The sequence below is a fragment of the Temnothorax curvispinosus genome, unplaced genomic scaffold (genome assembly GCF_003070985.1).
Source record: "Temnothorax curvispinosus isolate PA1 unplaced genomic scaffold, ASM307098v1 QBEX01005075.1, whole genome shotgun sequence".
Taxonomy (NCBI): Eukaryota; Metazoa; Arthropoda; class Insecta; order Hymenoptera; family Formicidae; genus Temnothorax; species Temnothorax curvispinosus.
The window spans coordinates 298,220-319,687 of NW_020214855.1; the positions used below are offsets into that span (position 1 = coordinate 298,220).

The 21,468-nt window shown below is 38.7% G+C and overlaps 1 protein-coding gene across 4 annotated transcripts; it reads right to left on the reverse strand.

The window, feature by feature from the left end:
* Window positions 1–893: 893 nt before the first annotated feature.
* On the reverse strand, window positions 894–8,735 carry LOC112454469. 4 transcript variants are annotated; one of them, XM_025015891.1, is made up of 3 exons: window positions 8,470–8,735; window positions 1,886–2,048; window positions 894–1,715 (listed from the first exon to the last, which is right to left on the reverse strand). In XM_025015891.1, exons 2-3 carry the CDS (start codon window positions 2,033–2,035, stop codon window positions 1,545–1,547), a joined length of 321 nt encoding a protein of 106 aa, XP_024871659.1. In that variant the 5' UTR covers window positions 2,036–2,048; window positions 8,470–8,735; the 3' UTR covers window positions 894–1,544. The 4 variants fall into 4 exon arrangements, with proteins under 4 accessions (XP_024871659.1, XP_024871657.1, XP_024871660.1 ...); XM_025015889.1 differs by lacking the exon at window positions 8,470–8,735 and adding an exon at window positions 8,279–8,395; XM_025015892.1 differs by lacking the exon at window positions 8,470–8,735 and adding an exon at window positions 6,673–6,873.
* Window positions 8,736–21,468: the final 12,733 nt, after the last annotated feature.

Sequence of the window (21,468 nt, forward strand, 5' to 3'; positions counted from 1 at the left end):
AGCAGCGATAAATCGGTCAGTTTACGTATACGTCAGATCGACGACGTTAAACCAACTGTTTAAGAATTGGGCTCGGTTAAACTTCAGTCAACTTTGATTGACGTTCGCTGAAACGTTTGTTTTTTTTTTACGACTACGCGAAAATACTCATAACGCGAGAAACATGTATAAATATTCGAAAATTTCTTCCTTTGAACATCTGTGATCGTGATTCGTTCGCGGAAGGTTCTTTATCGGAAGGATTCTCAATGCTCGGTCAGAATAATGTGTGTGGTATACCTTGTGCGGCAAATATCCTTTGTCGTCGTCGCGATTGTGCCCACTTCCGTGGGAATTCGCGGAACGGAAGTGCAATTTCTGGCTGGTACTGCCGTGGTGGCCAGCTTCCATGGCGGAGCAGCGCGAAGAAAAAACGATCTTTAAAGAAATGATGCCAGGTGCAACGCGCATTCTCGCGCCTTCTCACGGCAAGTACTCTGGATTATTTCAACGAAGTCTTGATACTCGTGGTATCAACTCTCGTACGGCGAATGTTTTATATGAGGGAAAATAGATAAACAATAATTAAAGGCGATTCACAGTTGTGATAGTGTAGCATTTAATCTGTAATTGATAAACGAGATTTTTGCGAATTGCGTTCCGAATACTGGAAAAAATACTATATTTAAGACTGATTTTTCTTCTCTACAATACTACAGATGCCTTGCTACAAATGCTACAAGATATTTGCTCGTCGCGAGGCAGATGTTTCAGCTTAGCATAGTATAAATTAGGTCACGCATAACTTCCGTATAATCAGAATTGCCAAGCGCATATAACTATTCTTTTTTCATTATTATACGCATTAAAGTAAGAAAAAAGGGAAAAGGAAACAGATATATTAAAATACTCAATTATTTTATAATTTCATATAATTTCATGTTATGTATATTTTTATACAAATTTCTTTCTCCTAAGCTGCCCGATTATTGTGTACTCCGAAGTACTAAAAATATCGATTGAGTATAATAACGTGTATTGCACATTTGTTTCCATGAATATTAAAATGAATAATGTCATGTTGTGAAACTAATATAGATAAAATTAATTAGACACCAAATGCATGATTCAGGTTGTTTGTGTGTGTGTTTTCTGATTTGTCAATAAGTTAAATAAAATTAAAAATTTAGCTTTGGTTTCTTGGAGACATGTTTGACATCATGCCTCTTTTGACTAGAAACTTAAGAGTTGATCAATTAAAATAAACCGCCAATTTATAAAGTCCAATTTACAAATTGCCATTTTAAATATAATTAAATAATAAATACTTTTGCTTATAAGACTTTGCACTTATTACTCTTCCTACTCATATAAAAAAAATCGTTCTAAACTTTTAAAAAGAATTTATAAATATAGTTTTCATTATTCATGAAAAATTATTTACGTATTATACAATTAAAAATTTACGTAGTCTTTTCATGCTCGAAAAAATATGATGTTAAATCTTGCTTATTTTCTATCAATAAATAATATCACAATTTGATTCTTTTGCCGCTTCGATCGTTTCATCCATCGATTTGTTCCACGTTGTTTTCTGATGCTTCCTCCGCACTTATTCTCCCATTTGTCTCCTTGGATTCAGAAATTTCATTTCCTTGTTCGTCGAGTTTTACCCATTCGTAGCGACCGGGTCGTGGTTCTCCGCGCACGAAGTCGAAGTTCCACTTCTCCATGCTCTACACATCAATAAGCATTTCAGTTTTAGACCACTTTAATCGGTGTCTAATCTCTGCAATATTTCGCGTAAAATAACTTTATCGATAATTACGTAATCGTGACGAGAAATAATTTTAACAATCGTTTAAATTTGACTTAATAAAGAAGAATCGTTTATTTTGCTTTTTACCTGTTCCAATTGTATTCGCCTCTCTTCCGAAAAACGGTTTTCAATGTCCTTATGCTTCTGTTGCTCGTCGTTGTCACCATCGTCTTGAAAAAGTCTCCTACGCACATTACGGAGTCGGGCGCTGTATAGGTTGTTAGTTTTTTCTGCCATCACGAAGCGGGTTCTTATGTAAGAAAAATTGAGTTTTTTTTAGTGATAATAATTTTTTATAGTTTTTTTTGTATTTATTCATATATTTGAGTTTACGTATTGTCCTACTGAAAAATTCAAGTTTAATACTTTTATCAATTTTTCTATAACTTCAATTACATCGACGATTTATTTGAAAATTAATTTTATTTCTTAAATAGTTTTATTTCTTAAACACGAATAGTTTTTACGAACCATGATTTTTCTATTCATAGTAAATAGATTAACTGAATAAGTAAAGTGGGGAGATTGATAAAAATTAATTTTGTTTACATTTGTTTTTATAATGCATTACAAACGTATAAAAATTGATCATTGTAAACTTTCTCTTATATCATAAATAGAATAAAAAGTTTACTAGTGTCAAGCAATGTTCTGAAAATTGTTCATGAAATTTCTGTCTTTTCTTTTCACGCTACATTTGTATACGATTATTGAAAATTAAAAATAAACATATTATTTTCACTTACGGCAAAAAACACGAATGTTATTTAAAAATAAATTTTATAACTACATATTTTGTAGTAGTTTTAGAAATAGGTACTTATCACTTCAACGGAACAGTTAGATTGATCAGATATTACTGGAAAAGATTTCTACCGTTAGAAATGTGTACAAGGATATATGTTTGTAAATAAGGGTAGAACGTTGCGAGTTTCAAAATACCGAAGAAGAATTTAACTTTATTTCAACGTATTTTAGTGTGTATTCCTGTCCGATATGTCGATAATTTCAAGAGAACTTATATGTTACGCAGTACGCACTCATGTCGCGGAATGCGGATGAGAGATCAATAATATCCTTCGTCCGCTTCGGCGTAAAGTTATCGAACTACCAGGAAAGTTCTCTGCAGCATAACAGTACTCGGTATTAATCGTCTAGCCGATACGCGGCAAGTCACTCGGGTATGACACTCTTCACGTTTTGTAAACAAGGCGATATGCATCGAGAGTTAAGTCTTCGCGCGCGAAAGAGAGAGAAGAGAAACTTTCGGTATCGTCCTACTAATGTACCGTTGGACGGATGTATTGGAATTTGGAATGCATTACATTTCCGGCATGATTGCAAGACTCATCTCATACCAAACAGTATTTATTATTTTCACTCGCGCTCTTGCAAGTCCTTTGATATCGCTGTTTATGTTCTAGATATTTTGCGCATCGGGAAAACATTTTAAAACTGCGAAATTCAATGCGCGTACTATAATATTTTGCACATACCTAATTGATTAGGTTATTCTTGAAGCACTTAAAACCTCTTATTAAAAAATGGATATGCGTTACATTACAGGTTTACGATAAGCTGAATGCACAATTCTAGCTTTTTTACAGACGTAAAACGAAGTAATTCTTCGTTTATTATTCGTGCAATAATTAAAAGTCCATTCACAGCACAAGCATACTCCACTGTTCATAATATACACCGAAGAATGCGCGCTAACCTCCCAATTTACGTTTGCATCGCGTTGAAGATAATCTCGGAGATTCTGCTTTAAATGGGCACGCGTTTTTAATAATCGTAGAAACGTCTCTTAACGCCAGTAAGAACCGAATATAGATTCCGTAGTTATACCAAAGCCAGAGATAAAGATTTCTCTTTATGCCCGGTACGCTCTTATAATGATCGCGAATGGAACACCGCGCTTTTTACGCGCGTTCGTTAACACAAACTGGTTTGATTCGCCGTCTTTCGCCGAGGGCACTAACGAATGAATTCCACGTTATTCGCGTAATTACTATGATGTACGGTGGAGCAGGTGATACAGTCGAGTGCATTAACTCCGCGGGTTTACACTCAGAACGTGCGTCAGGATGACATAGTGCGATGCATCCCTCCGGTAGCCGGGTTAATGCACTCGGGTGTACATACGTGCTTTCCTTTCTCGGCAGCACATTTCGGCGTACGCGGATTGAGAAGATAAATTGGCGGTCCGCGAATCGAGGTGCGAGATGACTCGCGAGAGGGGAAGAAAGAAAGAGAGAGAGAGAGAGAGAGAGAGAGAGATATGGAGAAAAACGAGCGCGCATTGTTGAAATCACTCGAATGGCGTCATGCGGAGCCAGCGATCATCTGATTCGGCATAATATATCGTCGCGCCGTATTAACTCGAAAGTCGCAATCGTCCGAGAACGATATATACATATTTTTCTTATTTTCTGGAACTTTTTGCGACGATCCAATTATTGCGGATTTATCGCCGGCATAAATTGCGCGCGCCCCGTTTATTTGGTCGTCTAAAGCTGACAACAGCGATTTATCTGGAGCACTGTATGCCTGTCCAACAGATTCGACTGCCGGTACTGGAACTACTCGTTTGAAATGATACCTCGCGCAGCTTCAACGAAGCGTGAAATTACTTGTCTGATTTGACATATGTAGCTCTTCTCAAATTCTTGAAGAACGTAAGAAAATCACTGTTACGTTCCCACAATATCATGCGGTATACTCAATTCTTTTTGGATCGAGAGTCTTGTATTCTAAAGGACTATTCCCTCTCGCACATTCCGCATATACGCCTGTAGCCTATCAAACAGGTAGTACGGGTTTACACGAAGGTACACGCCTTTCCCTGACCTACTTACAATTGGTCGTTCAACTATTCCACATAAATATCGGATTGCACATTCGATTTCGTCACATTATCAGTTTTCATATGAGACTTCACCACGAGACACGTAAATATGAGGCCTGTTCGTTTCAGCTGAACTTCTTGCACGGTTCATCTTTCATCTTTTTTTTTTTATCACGTTGGAGAAAAAAAGTAAAGAAGAAAAGATGAACTGTGCAAGAAGTTCAGCTAAAATGAATAGGCCTATGATATTTCGTCCAATTGCACGTGCTAACACTCGATTATGGAATCGAGCAGTTCGTAGATGATGAGAAAATAAAGTATTCCGTACACGACAGACAACTGCGGTTAACATTTCCGGTGTAACTTTATCGCGGCTTGCAAATTCTACTTCCCACATTTTTATTCTTATTCTTCGCACGTCACGCTAATCTGATGGCCGATCTTGCGGTCTTACGTCAGGGGCAGGTTTCGGAGTTTATACGTTGACAGCAGGTCGTCTCTATCTCAGTCGAAAGCAGGAAAGGAAACTATGCAGAATTAAGGAAACGAAGGAAATTCTCGCTGCCACGATTGTTGGCGTCGAGATATGAATTTAGCTTGATCTGTTTATACATTCGTCTACTCACTTCCTCGGAGTGTTCATTCGGCCTCTCGTAAATGTGTCTGCGAAACGGCGATAAGGTATCGGCTTAATTACGGTATCTGGTATTAATTACACGAGCGAGCGCACTCGATTGAGATCGTTTTTGTTGCACTTCGTAATTGCACGCGCTCATTTATCTCGTCTTCGCACGTGCGTCTCGTCTTTCGGTTTAATGTCAGCCGGTCGCCAGTTTGTGAGGTTACCGGATCGATAAACACGTTTTCGTCGGGGGTGTGGAACCCGATGGGGTGGTTTTGTGCGCGCGCACACACACCCTACGACGAGGGTTCGATCGTCAGCACGCATTCGCACGGTTCTCGATACGCTACTATCGATAACACGGTACAATCTCGATTTGTCCAAACTAACTAGAAAATTCAATGCTCGAGTGATCGATTTCCTCAAATAATGTAATTACGATACTAACAGCATAAAAGATTACTTGAATATTAATAGGATACGAGATTTGAAAGGAATGCGTGACTTTTAACGTACTTGTCAGATTTATTCTAGAAGTTATTCATCAACGTTATTTTTAAATATGTATTAATTCAAGCATTAAGAGGACTAGGGAGGGTTGAAAATGCAGAAATTGGCTCGTGTTTAATTGTTTATAACAAGGCCGCGAATAAACGCATAAAACTTTTTTATTGTTAAGGGTATTAATTATAACATTATAAAATGAGAAAATTTATTTAAAGTCATTCCCAGATCAATAATAACGGTATCCCAATATAATAAAGAAAACTGTCGAATCCATGGTTTTATCACGATTCCAGTCGAACGAATAAAGGTTTTAGCAAATTTCAGGAATATTTCTTCTCCTTAGGCTTTCCTCTATTGATTATACCTAAAAAATTAAAAATAGAAATAAAATTGACAAAATGGCGTCCAGAAAACAAAAAATTTGGGAAAAAAATTTGTTTTCTGGACGCCATTTTGTTAATTTTATTTTTATTCTTAATTTTTTAGGTATAATCAATAGAGGGAAGCCTAAGGAGAAGAAATATTCCTGAAATTTGCCAAAACCTTTATCTGTTCAACCGGAATTGTGATAAAACCGTGGATTCGACAGTTTTCTTTGTTATATTGGGACGCCGTTATTATTGATCTGAGAATGGCTTTCAATGAATTTTCTCATTTATAATGTTATAATTAATACCCTTAACAATAAAAAAGTTTTATGTTCATTCGCGGCCTTGTTATAAACAATTAAACACGAGCCAATTTCTGCATTTTCAACCCTCCCTAGTCCCTTTAATATATCTTCTAACAATTCTGATATTCTAATGATTTCTCAAACGATTTGAAAATATTTCCGTGAGAAATAATAACAGCTCGCAGCTGTTTCCCACTTTCCACAATCACTTGAAATTAACTTACCTCGTGATTGCGGATAATTAAAATATCTTGATATGTAAATGACCACTCCCTTGCGAAGTTTATAGGGCGACACAACGGAAATTGTGAGCAAACGCACATTGACGCGTCGAATCGCGGACGGAGGGACTCTCTCTCCGCGGTGTTGCGGCTGTGACACTTGGCATGCAACTAGTCTCAAGGTAAGACTAGTCAGTCGCTGCATCTCGGCTGCAGCTGACTAGCCTAGATTCGCTTAGGCCTTGCGCGGACGAGTAACCGCGAACGACAGTGCAAAACGGAACGCATGCGCGAAAGAACCCGTTAACCGCACGTTTTATTGCGCGCGGTCATTCATCCTGCAAAGCGAATTTATATCGATGCCGATGGACGAACATTTTAGTAAGTAAAGTGTTTGTCGTGACAATGGGCGATATTCTCCCGGCGAAGATATGTCGCCGGACGTTCCACGAACCTTATTGTGTTCGAAGATGAGGGCGGCAGGAGGGGGAGGAAGGGGGGTAGAAGACGATTAGCAAGAAAATCGCATTGGAGCTACCTTCGAGAAGTTCGATGATCGAGACGTCACCCTGGGGCGCGTATTTCCGTTCCAGACTAATGTCTGCTTTCGTGGAACCGTCTGGGCGGGATGGAGCTTAATTAACGATGCACATCCGATAATTCGCGCGATGCTATAACGATAGCGCCTTAATTAACAGCGTTGCACCGTTATCGGCAACGCTCGAGGTCCAAGGTTGCAGTTTTCCGAGGAGCGCCGGACGGATCGCATTTACGATCAAAGAGAGTAACGTGATCGCCGCTCGTATATTGGCTCGTAGAATCCGATAGGCGCACATCTCGATTGAGCGTAACACGAAGATTATTCTGACTCATTGTATCTTATTGAAACGCAGCTTGTCATGATAAGACGCGAAATTGAGAGAAATTCGCGTTGCTTCCTGACAGTTGATCTTTCCGCGGTTTTAACCTTTTCACCAGTTCAATCAAAACAAAATGAGAAATTGCCAATTAAGCTGATATACTACACATATGTATATTCGCGTATTAAATTAGTTGAGAATATTTTGAAGTTGGCGAAATATTTTACTTTTACCGTTTATAAAATTAAAAATTATGAAATTATCTGTAATTAGCACAATTTTTTATTTGACAATAAGAATAGAGATTTGCGGATTTTGAAAGGTTATTGATATATCACATACATCTACGTTTCAATGCAATTCAACAAATGTCTCATTTATGGTGTCAGAAGAGATATTTTCCAACGACAGAATTTTTTTATAACAATGGGAAGTGCGACAGTAAGGAACTCTTACACGCGGGCACACTCGTGCAATCAAGATGAACTCTAAAAAAAAAGGTAACAGCTGAGTGAGCGTTCAGAGACGTAGTTTCAAAAATATTCTCCTTCCTTGGGCACGGCACTTCCTACGGCCGGCGACGACCTCTTTAACGGCTTGCCAGGGCAACCGCCGTTTCGTACCGTTTCGAAGGGCGGTGTTCCGCATCGTGGATGCCATGGAGGAAACACGAGCAACTAAATCGCGCATAAGTTTTTCTCTCGAGTAAGCCCGCACCTGAACGTCGAACGACGGAACGTTTTTCATACCTCCCCGTGTTCGACTCGCTCCTTAACTCCATCCTTGACCCCGTCAACAAGAGTTTTTCCACTCGCCGCCAATCGAACGAGCCGCGAGACAAAGCGCACGATCGTCCCGAGGGCGCGACGGCGATTGTCTCGTTTTACGGCAAAAATCCGCGATTTTTCGCCACGGGCAAAAATATTCGCTGTGAAATTACCGATGATCGACGCTTGTCCGCTGGCTCGCAGCCTCTTCTCCTCCTTGACGTTGTCACGATCATTCGCACGACTTTAGTTGTTGCCGGTGATCCGCGATGTCAGACTCATCTTTCTTTCTCTTTCTCGATGTGTTCGAAAGACAGTCACGTATGAAAAATTATCCCTATAGAGTCGAATAAAAAAAATACGAAGAAGTCAGCTTAAATCGACGTGATCGATCCGCTGTTAGCTGTATGACTTCACGACTTGACTACTTTTAGCCGACTGCGCGATATATGTCGACGCACGTCTGTTGCATGACGATGCGCTTATTGTTTCGTCGCGACATTTATGCGTGATAACCTTACAAATGCGCTTTTGATTACGTAAATGGAATGCACGCGACGATCGATAACAGCTTGGAGTAATAATAATAATATTTACTATATCGCTTTAGCACCACATTGGTCATTACAAAATGGTTATGGCACATACATTGCATAAATGCTACGCGGCAAATGTCTCTTTTAATAATAAGATAATCTTGTTCTTTTTTTACACGAAATTTTATAAACACGCGGTTAGATTAGCGCAACGGTGGTTTGTGTCTTTTTCTTAAGATTTGCTTTAAACGAGGTTAAAATAATAGATAGGGTCAGGACGCAAAAAAGATTAACTGGGAAAAAGAATCATTAATGTGGGCAAGATTCGAAAAATCCGACTTGCGCAGCCGCGCGTATAATGCGGTTCCTTCGTTCTGCGCCTCGACACCTGTGTGAAAGAAGATTCCCCCTAAGAGTAAATTCGCTCACCCCTGCCCGCCAAGGAGTCGTATGAAAAAGTGGAGAGGGTTTCGAGTAGTGTGCCTATATACGTGCCCAGTAATTATTCCGCTTGAGTTACCGGGCAAACGGACGGGCCCTTAGCGCCCCGAAGAAATTTCTGCCGGACGGTCCCCTCGTGACGAAGAAGTTATTTGCATCTCTTACCACGAGAAAAGATTTCCGATGCCATTTGAGATAGAGCTAAGCTAGCGTGGCGAAACTTTGCGTGACCCGAAACGCCGCATAGCAACTATTCGCTTATATCGCGAGCTAAAAGTGCGGATTTTTGTATATTATTTCTCCACAATATAACAGTCGTATTGTGTGTGCATCACTACACGAACCAGATGATCTTAGAACAAATTTTAACGCATTCTTCTACATCTTTCTATATTAGAAATCAATAATTTTTCTTAGAATGTTTGTCGTATTTTTAAAAGGAAGTTTTGTTTATTTTGTTAATGCCGTAAGAGGCGTAAGACTTATTAGCTGTGACTTATCTAGTTTAGTGTCGTGTATGACTAGCATGAGTATTTCTAGTTGGCGTATGCCTAATGAATATTAATGTTTGAACAGTACACCGTGACTGAGAATAATACATCTGTTGATAAGCCTCTTTACAACTTTACTGTTTTCTTTTTCATATCGATGAAATATTAGTAATGCCGTGTTGAAAAGAATATAATTTTAGCAGAGAATTTTATTATCTCTTTTTTTGTACAATGTTTTGTTTCCGTTCGCGAATAAAATGAAATATGCGTAATATTAATTAAAGTTGATAAAGCTAATAATGTTATCAAAAACCACTTTACCTTGCGCGCGTTCTTGACTTCGTTTCTTATCGTGGGTCGTAAAAATTGCGTGCTCCCGGCACTCGAGTATCGACGTTATTAACTTGTCGCTAATGCGTTTCAGATTTGCTCGATAGCACGCGACCACATTCGTTTCGCATTCTATCCGATAGTAATTGTTGATATCAAATTATTCCTTCGTCCGCCGAATGGAATGTTGGACTTTCAGCTTCGATCTAATTTATATCTGATTTGTGAAGATTTTCGAACTCTTTCTTCTGATTTTTCGTGTGATTTCTAATCTTTGTGATTTCTGCTCATTTTTTTGGACACACGCATCCGGATCCTTTCTAATTTGCATCCAAAATCACGCGCCTTGATTTCGACATCGGGGGAGTCAGCTGTGCGTTCCTCCTTCGGGCAGGCAACGAACCTCGAGTGATTCTTATGAATGGAATGCATATTCATTCAATTTCTGCGAGGTAGCGATGGTGCACGTGTTGCTTTCTACGGATCCGACATATGCTAAAATCTTTCGCGCCAACTGTCGCTTCCTGCATGAATCCACAGACCTTGAAATGTATTCTTTTCGTGAAGAGAAATCACCCCGGTCACGCTCTGTTCGACGAGGAAGAGACTCGAGACGCGAGAAAGGGGACAGGTTGCAATTGGGTGTAGGAAGTGAGTCAAGCGTTTGATACCTTTCCGGAAAATCGTCGCAGATTGTAAGGCGTTGAAGATTGTGCCAAAGTTAATTCTTTATTTACCTATTCTAAGAAGTTTGCCGAAATATTGAATATTTTTTCTAAGAACGCGAGACAAATAGATAAGATAAAAATTAAAAATGAATGAATGGATATATATATATATAATATTTCTTTTCCTATTAGAAAGGTATATTTGATGTAAAAGTGTATGAGAAGACATGAGTCTGACTCCGAAGAAAGGTCTTAAAAAATCATATGGTCCCTTTAACCGAAGGGTGCATGCGTTAAACGAATCCCTCCCGTTAATGTCTAAGACCGTTCAGATTTAAAGTTAGCCTGCGGTGTCACCCCTCCATGCTTTCTGCTGTGTAACTGCGGTTTAAATCAGTATGTATAAAAAAGCAACTCTCCCCCTGATCCAGGGGGAATATTTCCTGTCGGATGTTTTCATCTGGCAGCCGCGATGTCTCCAGGGGCGGAAAGCTGCACGAGAAAAGTCAAAGCGCGCGCGCGGCCTCATGTGCGTCCAATCTGTCTCCGTTACAAGCTACAGCCGTTTATAAGTGTGCGAAGGGAGGTCGCGGGATAGACGAAGAAATCACGGAATGCTCGGAAAAAGTGAATCACTGCTAGATATTAACGGAGGTTCTGTTTCTTCGTACGAACGAATAGAAGGAAAGACGAGGAGAAATAAAGCGAGAAAGAAATTGGATAAGTAGCTTAAATGTTACCTTAAAAAATTATCTTTACATCACAGTTAATTAACATTTTATATTTCGCACGTAATTATTTGGACGATACGCGTTAATAAAATATGCAACTTTCGAATACATATTGCTGTAGAAAACGCGTATTGTTGAGATTGTGTGTTCCGTAAACAAGCGTCGTTAAAGAGTCCTTCACCTCGCGGTGTGTATCTCATGTAAGAATGTGAACTAGAAATTACCGTAGTATCGTAGAGATTTCCTCAACGCTCTCTCGTTTCGATGTCGATGATCGCTATCGGCCGGTTAATTATCTCGGGAACCCCTTTAATATAATTAACGTTACGGCACGCAATTGCGATCTACATTGTATCGAGCGGCGTAGTTTCTATATATCGCGCGTGAAACGTCTTCCTAGATATATTCCCCCTCATTTGGTTATATTTTTTTCAATGAGCTCTCGATTATACAGTTTTTAAACTTATCTTTGAAATTTATGGACCGTGACATTGTTTGGAAAAACAACACGTTCTGCGCACTATTTAGACATAATTTATGAGATCATGTCCTCTTGCGTTTTTATTCAGGACCTCGGGCTATCGATTCTTTTTCTCAGAATCAAGACACAACCATCTTACAATTCTAACCGCCCCCTTGGACCTCGTGCCACTAGACGAAAATAGATTTACGTAGGTCGCGGACGTGGAATATCGTTTAGTAGTTTATTTCGGCAGGTTATTTCGTTCGCGTAACGTACGTTTATTTGCGGCAGGTCAGTGACGCGTATGCGTCCCACGCCTTAAAGGAGATTATCAGACGACAATTCTTTTGTGATTTTAATACGTCGAGAACGAAAACTGCATTTTTTTGTTTTGTTGAATTTGTCTTTCATTTTCAACTACTACTTGAATTTCTCTTCGCAGTACGTCTATCAAATTCATCTTTAAAAATTACAATTTCTTGTTTACAAACGAGTATAATACGTTTCGAGTTTAGAGATAATTGTTTTATGTTATTCGTGCTATATTTCGTATTGATAACGCAACTGCATAAAAATTCTATTTAATGACGGTACGATACATATACGGTGAAATATTTAAGAGAAAGATAATGCTGGCGATGAAAGCGTCGCGTGCATTCGATGAATTTTACAGACACATGAGGCACGAGCGCAGCACTTAGCACTTTCGGCACATCCTCGTTCAGATTCTCAAATATTTGTTCTCGCACTGTCTGGAACTCGAAAGAGCCGCGCAGATATATCGGTGACTTTTTTTTATGAATCCCTTCACAATGGTACGATACACAACGGAATTGTCAGCGTGTTAACCGAGATAAAAACCGATACAAATTTTTGAATGTGGAGAAAAAGACCGATTTCTCGCCTTCAGTCGCTTGATTATAAAAAAATTCAGTTATCTTCGTTTTCTCATTTCGCGTTTCTTGTTTTATTTATTCGTATTTCTGTACGCATAAAACATTATCAAGCAAAGTAGGAGGATAATTATCATTCCCGTTCCCACCCGAGAATATTCACGGAGAGTACTGCGCTGTATATACCAAAGCATATAAATTTTAATTGCACATAATTGCTCGAGTACACATGTTCGGAGAACTCGCATTTATACCGAGAGGGTATGATCCGATCCTAGGTCAAGATAACATGATACGAGTTGCTTTTCTTTCTTCTTCGTATCTTTATAAAATTATCATGGCAATCTTTATGATTTTGCTTTGCTAAATAATTGTTGTAATTTGTAACAAGAGGAATATTTTTTTGATAAGTTTTACTCAACGTAAATAAGCGATAAGTACTAGTTAATTACTCGAATTGCTCTTCGATACCAATAATTGTTTCCGTACCAATTATTGATGAGATATTTGCGTTATATGCATATTTAACGTCATAAGGGCATTTATCTAGTTTAAATTAGACTTATCTATCTTGTTCAACATTACTTTATGAAATCATTCAAGTATCGTAACTTGTAACTATAAATTTACATATGCACAATGAGAAGAGATATTTTTATTTTTCCGTTATCTTCATAGACTCCCAAATGAGGCATGTCACTCATTAAGTGTTAAAAATATCGCCCAGCCTGGTGGAAATGTAAGTTCTCCCCTATCTTACGCTTCTTAGCGCGATTTCCGGTCGCGAGTATGCTCTCGCCGCGATCATTGGTGAGGCGTCACGCGAGCACGGACGCGCGACGAGTATTGTCCTATCTCGTCGATGACGTGGATACTGTCCTCGATATCGAGGAGAAACGGCGCATAGAGGACAGCCTGTGGGCGCATTCAACCTGGCCCCGGAATTTAAAACCCCAATACACACACAATCACCTCCTTTCCCTCCCGCGAGAAATCCAAGACCCGCGCCGCGAATCCGAGAAGCGCAGGAAAGGGCCCCGTCCAACGAACGTAACGTTACACTGTTAAATCCCGTATGTAACACTAGTCACGCGCAACCCCCTTCACTCTTCTTCCTCAGACCCACTTACATCCGTTCTCGATCTGTCTCTTGTCTCCCTGGTTATTACGAGTCTGGAATTACCCGGACGCGAGAGCGACCGCAGGATTGCACGTTCTGCGCGGTACATTTCGCGGTATACTTTTATAAGTTCACTTTGCGTGGATATGCTGTGACGTCCAGCTCATTGTTATTACGCAGAACGGACACCATGATCTCATGCGATCGCCTCGTGTAATTTTAGTGAGATATCGGCCGGATGTGTGTGTGTATGTCACACACATATCTGCTCCAGATATTATGTGCGACCGAACAGGCATATGCATGTCACATCAGGATGCGGTACGCGTACCATCAAGATATTAAGAAATGACCGCCGACGCGTTAGTTAATATTAATCAGAGTTTCGACTAACTCTTCTTTTTTCTGCAGATTAGCGCTGCGATGTGAAAAAAAACGTAGATATTTTGTTGCACTATCAAACTAACCGAGGTTTATCTAACTAGAGTTAATAATGAACTTGATAAAATGTTTAAGAATTCTATTCCACAATGTATTTGTTTGATTTGGGACAAAATAAACGCGGGATAGATATAAATATAAAGCAATTTTAAATGACAGTACTTTCAAAGTATACAAGTTTAAAGCAGGAAATCTTTATTCTTCAAACAAAAGCTGTATTATGATTAATCTGTAGTACAGTATATTGTCAACTTTTATCTGAAAGACGACGATTCTTAACTTTGGAATGGAATTAAATATATATTATTCAAAACGGTCTCGTATCTAAAATTACTCCACTTTTTTCGTCACGCTACGCGAGTAATTTTGACTCACCTTTCTCGCTGCTAATAAGATTCTATCGCAAACTGTAGAAACCGAGAGAACCGCGGTTGCACGATCAATTTAATTATCGAAAATTACGCTGTGCGAACATTGGTCATGATATATCGAGATATTAAAATTCACCGATGAGGGAACCGTTCTTCGCAAGTTTATCGCACCGACTGATGCTGCGTGCTTCTCGTCAGCGAGGTGCAGAACGGTGCGTGGCGCTCCGTTAATGCCGCGGTCGTTCTTCCACGTTTTAAAGGGACTTGGGCACCGAACTGCACATTCCGCCGCGGTTAATCCATTTACGTATGTCTATTTATAAGTGGAACACACCACTCGCTGGATTTCGACCCCAGTGCACGCTGCACGCACACGGTGGCGCGTCGCGGAGCCGTCGATTTTATTTATAGACTCGGGACGAGCGTATATGACTGCAGGAGGGCATCGGATGAGGAGAAACATTGGGGTGTACGTCGAGCAGCGAGGGAGTATCGGTCGAGAAAGGAAGTCTATTTCCGGAAAAAAGGGAAAACTCTAATTCGTTGAGCCGCGATACTTGAAAACGTGCACGTCGTTTGATTTAAAAAGATCTAGTACGTTGATGCGTATCGACACGTCATGCATGCAGAATGCAGTTATAGAATAGGAATAAGAAACATCTTGAATAAGTCAATAAATGTAAAAAAAAAAAGAAAAATGATCTTCCGGCTATTTGTGAAAACGCAATTTAGTTTAGGACTGTATATATTGAGATTCTGGAAATGTATATTTCAGAAACTTCCGCGCTCTTGAAATTTAAAGGATTGTATCAGCTTTAAGTTTCAAGTGTGACCGTCTGGCCCATGTTACACACAAAGAACGCTCTCGTAACGTTTTTTTTCCTTCAAGTCGCCAGTAAACCGGATGCGACATTACCGCGCGTCACGAGTCATAAGAGTACGTTAACCTGTTTGGCAACAAATTTTTAACCGTTTCTTTTTTCTTGAGCGGCGATTTCTTCGTGATAACTTTAAAACGTTGTCGCTCTCCTCCTCTCGTTTCGCTCGTTCGCCGTTATCTCGACGGAGTGCGCCGCACTTTCGACGGGTAATCAAAAATGTATTCGAAACGAAAACCGATACCGGCTGTCAGTTTTCATTAGGCAATCAACCTCGCTCTGAGACAACCTTAGAATTTAACTTACAGTTCTTTCGCACAACTTCTGCTGCCGACACTTTCGATATATTTTGAATAAATAAAATTCCGTATAAAATAAAACCTCGTAGCCTCGTATACAACTTAACCTTTTCTTTTAATGCTTCTGTTTCGCTTGCAACTTATTTGAGAAATTAAACAATATTTAATAGAGATTTATTTATCGAGCGTCAAAGAATAATGTATTTTTAACAATGAAGACTTAATCAGAATTTAAAATAGATTCTTGTTAAATATTGTAACTCAAATGCATCCTGACATTAATGAAGTTTTAAATTGGGAAACCGAAGTTGATAAAAAGGTAGACTTCTGGCCACATTGCTCGACTAATGCGTTCGTCGTAGCTGTATCTTCAGGCCGTGTTCTTAACTGCTGCTAATGGCGATCCCTTCGAGTGCCGGAGAAAGTAATCAAAGTCCACGACGCGACGCACGAAGGGAAGAAGCTTAGCAGGCGCGCGATGATCTCGAGCGCAGTTGCGGAGGCGGTGGTACGGAACGATCGAAACACAAACGGACACTCGTTTTTTCGCTCTTTATATTCAGGCTGGAAGTGATTTCACGCTCCGAAGGACTTCCAGACAGGATCTAGGCGAGGCATCCTGCCAGCGATCCTCCTTCCTTACGAGCCACGTCGTTTAGCCATCTACTATTTTCTTATTAGATTTTCACACTCATATTTATACAATCGTTTAGATGATATCCGTTATCGCCGATTACCACGCTTGTCGTTTGTCTTAAAAGCAAATATACTAAATTTAATTCTATTTACATTTTAATATGTCATTTTTTTATCGGAATATATATTTCAGGAAATGGGAAAACAGTTATAGATGACAGTATATTATGTACATTAATGTAAATACACATAAAAAAATCACAAATCCAACGAACAGCAAATATATATTTCATTGTGCTAAGAATAGAGTAAAAAATATATAAAGATTGAAAGGGGAACGAAGGTTCGTCAAGTGAACGTAAAATTGGATATGGTCAATGATGGTTCAGGGACCTTGGTTGCGGCGGGGCAGATGGACAGTAATTCGCGTCGGCTCGCTTGCTGGAAAGAGTCTGGAAATAGCCTTGCCATCGTCTGTTCTGTTGTGATCCAGGAGAACAAGTCACGATTGTGATCAAATTCGCGACGATTCTCACAAGGATCCGTGAGAGGCAGGACGAAGGACGCTGCCTGGCTCGGTGATTCGTAACCCTGAGCGACTCGATACGGTTAGTTTTTGCGGTGTGTCTTGGTCCACCGGCCAAGAGAATCGGAAGAGAGGTCTCCTCCGTGAGACATCCCTGGAGGGAACCGCATGTCGCAAACGAACGCATTTACTTTGTGTAACCATAATCCATCGGCGATGGATCGATCGAACTTCGACGCGAGGGGAAAGTCATGCCGACTGAAATTTCATCGCCGGAGAAATGCACCGTACAGAGAACCGTTTTTTATCTCTCTCTATCGTTTGCATAATCGATTTAATTGCGTTTCGCTTTTATTAGTCCTTTTGTATTTATATATTATATTTGTATTGTTTTTTTCTAATTATATTTTTGTATTATAGTCTGCGAAGGAGAATTTGAGAACAGGTTATAGAAATTTGGTATCTACGATGTACTTTTGCATTTGGTTTATGTTCATGTACCATCGAGTAAGAATTCCAATAATGCGCGCAGTTTTAACCGAAGAAGTCTGCGTGCAATCAGTATCCAAACATTTGCTTAATCAATCGTGATCGTAAATCGTTATAGGTATAAATAAATCATGACTCATCAACGGTCATGGAATGCAAACGGTAAGAAAGAAACGGTTTCTTCTCCAAACAGTTGAGTGACTTACGCGATTATTTCATTGAGCTCGAACAGCGTGCACGTACCATTGACAGATTTATAATATCTTCATCGTTTTTATAGTTGCCAATGGGATTATTGTCAGCTTAACGATGAAACGTAGCGGCAATCAAAGACGACGATTAAAATTGCAAGGACGTATCGCATGATTTGTCTTGGCGATGCACTCTTTGAATAGGTACGACGTATTTTCAGAATAATGACTATAATGAGCATATAATTAGGAATTCAATAATTGTTATATTTATGCAGGAATTTTCTATCAAGTGTTTATCTATTTTGTTGTAAATAAAGTTATTGATGTAAATTTCCTACTGAGAATCGCGGGAAACTGCGAAACAATTCTTTAAAGACTTTTATTTTTTAACATTTTAAGTTCTCTTTTCAATATGTAGCATTTTAATTAATAAAAGTTAATTAACTTTAGAGTGTTTATCTTTATGTCAAATCTTTCAAAATATGAGAAACTTTTTGTTACTAATTTTTATCTAAACGTATTTCACGTCCATATAGCTAATTGATTGCCGTGGTGCAAAGTCATAGCGAACTTCAAATGTGTTATTTCACACAAATGTTTCTTTATCCGTATATGAGATAAGTAAAAAAAAAGTATTAAAAATTATTAATCCTTTTTTCCTTTTTGTATTATAAAGTTCTTATTTTAAAATGTCAATATGGACTGTTGGTAGACATAAATGCCAGGTACTAAGAATTCAAAAGTGTCAAATCATATGCAAAAAAAACCGGGCAAATGGTGCTCGCGTGGCGGGCCAGGCCAAACGGACATTCGAACCAGTTTTCGCGAAAGCCGAAAGTAAAGGGGTCGACGAAGCGGGCCTCTCGATATGAATGTCCTTTAATTAGAGCGGCCTGCTGGACCTTCTCTCGAGCGCGTGTTTACAGGGTATTAGTTAATATATGGTAGACACACGCGGGGGGAAGATACGTGGATGGACACGTGCTGCCGTTAGAAAGCGAAATGCTACTGGGCGAGTTCATTTTGGCCATTGTGGACATCGTTTGGTGATCCTCGATCGGACATTTACCCCTCTCATTTAGGACCGCCCCGACCCACCGTAAAGATCGCAATTTATCGCCGTTGCCGACACGCGTTTTCTTGCCAACCGTTTGTCTGGACGACAGTTCAAGTTTTTCACGGGAGTGTGAACGAACCGTTAAAGTTTGTGGCATTGATCTGCTGCTGTAGATACAGTTTGTAAAAGATCGGAAGCAATACACGAACGATTACTGGTAATTTATCTTGATGTTCGTACACGATTATTGTAATACGTGACATTTTCAAGATGGATGAGACGATACAATCCTTTTTTTCCTAGCTGAGTCTTTTTATTCTAAATTGAGAGTATAATGTCAGACTATGTACCTATGAAATATTTTATCGGGTTTCAAAACATAAAAAAAAGAAAAATATGGAAAAGAAAGTTTCCCTGTATCTCGGATTAAAATCTTTTACTTGTTCCATTAGTAATGAAATATTTGTTCCATTGTCAGACCAAGTAATGAAAGCATAAATCTAAAAAAATGATTGATAGCTTTGATACAGTAAAAAGAACTGTTTGATAGGTCGTCCAGTGGAAATCGCAAGCGATTCGTCAAAATCGATCAGTCGGGACTTTGTTACGATCAGGTGCTGTCCCGATCTAAACTGGTTCTATAGCTAATTCAATCAATTAAACGTGCGGTGGAGCGCATTACACGTGTATAAGCGATAGGTATCCATTAAGTGTACATTCAACGGCACACCTGGACATGTCCTGTCTGATGGAACTAAGGGAAGTTTTGAATTTCGAAGTCACGAACGACTTGAAATCTATTTTTAATCGATCTATCATATTTAGTCCAAAATTCGAAGCAATATATTATTTACAATTTTAAATTACATGATAATATATTAATGTCATCTTGATAATATTTTTATTCACTAATATAGTATTACACAGATAATTGAAAATATGCGTAAATTAATAGATAAGAAAATTAGTACAAAATTTTCAGAACGCGTACATCGCTTATTTGCTACAACAATGACATAACTCAAAAATTGTCATTTTTTAACAGTTTGCAAAAGAAGGATGAAAATTCAATACACTGAATGAAGAGCTAATATATAACTAGATATTTTTGTTCCTTTACAGTCAATTTTGCACCAAAGTCGCATTTAAAAATATTAACAAATTTTAATGATTCAAAACATTCAAACTTATTTTTTGGAAAATTTTGTTTTCTGAATTATGTTATTGTTGTAGCAAATGAGCGATATGCCATGTATATTTGTACAAAGCATAATTTACACGTTTCGGTGATTTGCCATCAATCACTCGGTAGATGCTACGTGTACTCATCCGTTGCAACGGTCTAACGGTCGAAAATCCATTTATGAAGCAACGTTTCGTCGATATTCGATTTAACGCAGGTATGGTTCCGTATTCGGGAGGCACCGTATTAGTTACCATTATCGAAATGACCAGCTAGGATGACAGCCATTAAAACTATGAACCAGCTGCCTTCCCTTCGCGGAGTTCCCCCATAGGTGGAAGACCCTGCGGTGCATCGTGCATTATAATTAACCATATAGCGACCATGCCGAGTCACCCCCATGCTCGTATCGACGTACAGATAAAGTAAACTACCCACCTACACAGGGTGCCGTTAAAAATATTGCTATGTGTTGTTGTTATTGTAAAATTATACCTACGTTTCATAATCACGTTGTTTTGCTACATAAATGTATATGTATATGAGCTAAAGAATAATATATTTGTATTAAAGATTACACGTAGCGATATATTTTATCTCGAAATTGACGCAAGATTATTGTCATAGATATTTAGATACTTTTATTATTTAATTTATATAGTTTACCATAATTGTGCTTTAAATGAATATTGTATAAAGTGGCAAACACAAAATTGCCTCAAAAACTATGAAAATTTACAAAAAAAATGTTAGATTTATTATTTTAGAAATATACTTCTCATTTATATTATTTTGAAAAAATATACAAGTTATCAAACTTTATTTTAATATCTATTCTCTTCTTTTTCCTTCTTGTTGTATTGAAAACTTTTATGAAATTTTAAAAATATTTCGTGAGTAATTGATTACCATATGTATTGCAACAGTTTTCGTGTCACCCTATAGTTTTACCCCCATGCGTTCATCGGGACCACCATGGCACGCGTCCAGGTGGATGTTACAAAATGTTCGTTACAAGCGCGATTCGTGTTGCTCAGCTGTCTAATTTTCGATGATTTCGACTCGGCCTCCACGTGTCGATTATCCTAAAACGTGTCGATGGAATATCAGATAATGTCGATTCGCCTGCCACGTTTTAACGTCTGTTTTAACGTATCATTAATTTAAAAGACTTGGGGTGATAACATGGAACAAATATTACAGCGGTAGTACTGTGCGAAATAACTATAATAGTATCCCATAACGATTAGACTTTAAATTTTTGCTTTATAGAATTAATGTTACATTAACCATATTAGTCCAAAGAAGATTTGTGCAAAATACATAAGAGATGATATGATAAGAGATTACAATATTCATATCCGCGTGCCGTTATAAAAAGCGTGTAAATAGAAAAAATAAAATATTAAAGATTACGTATAAATC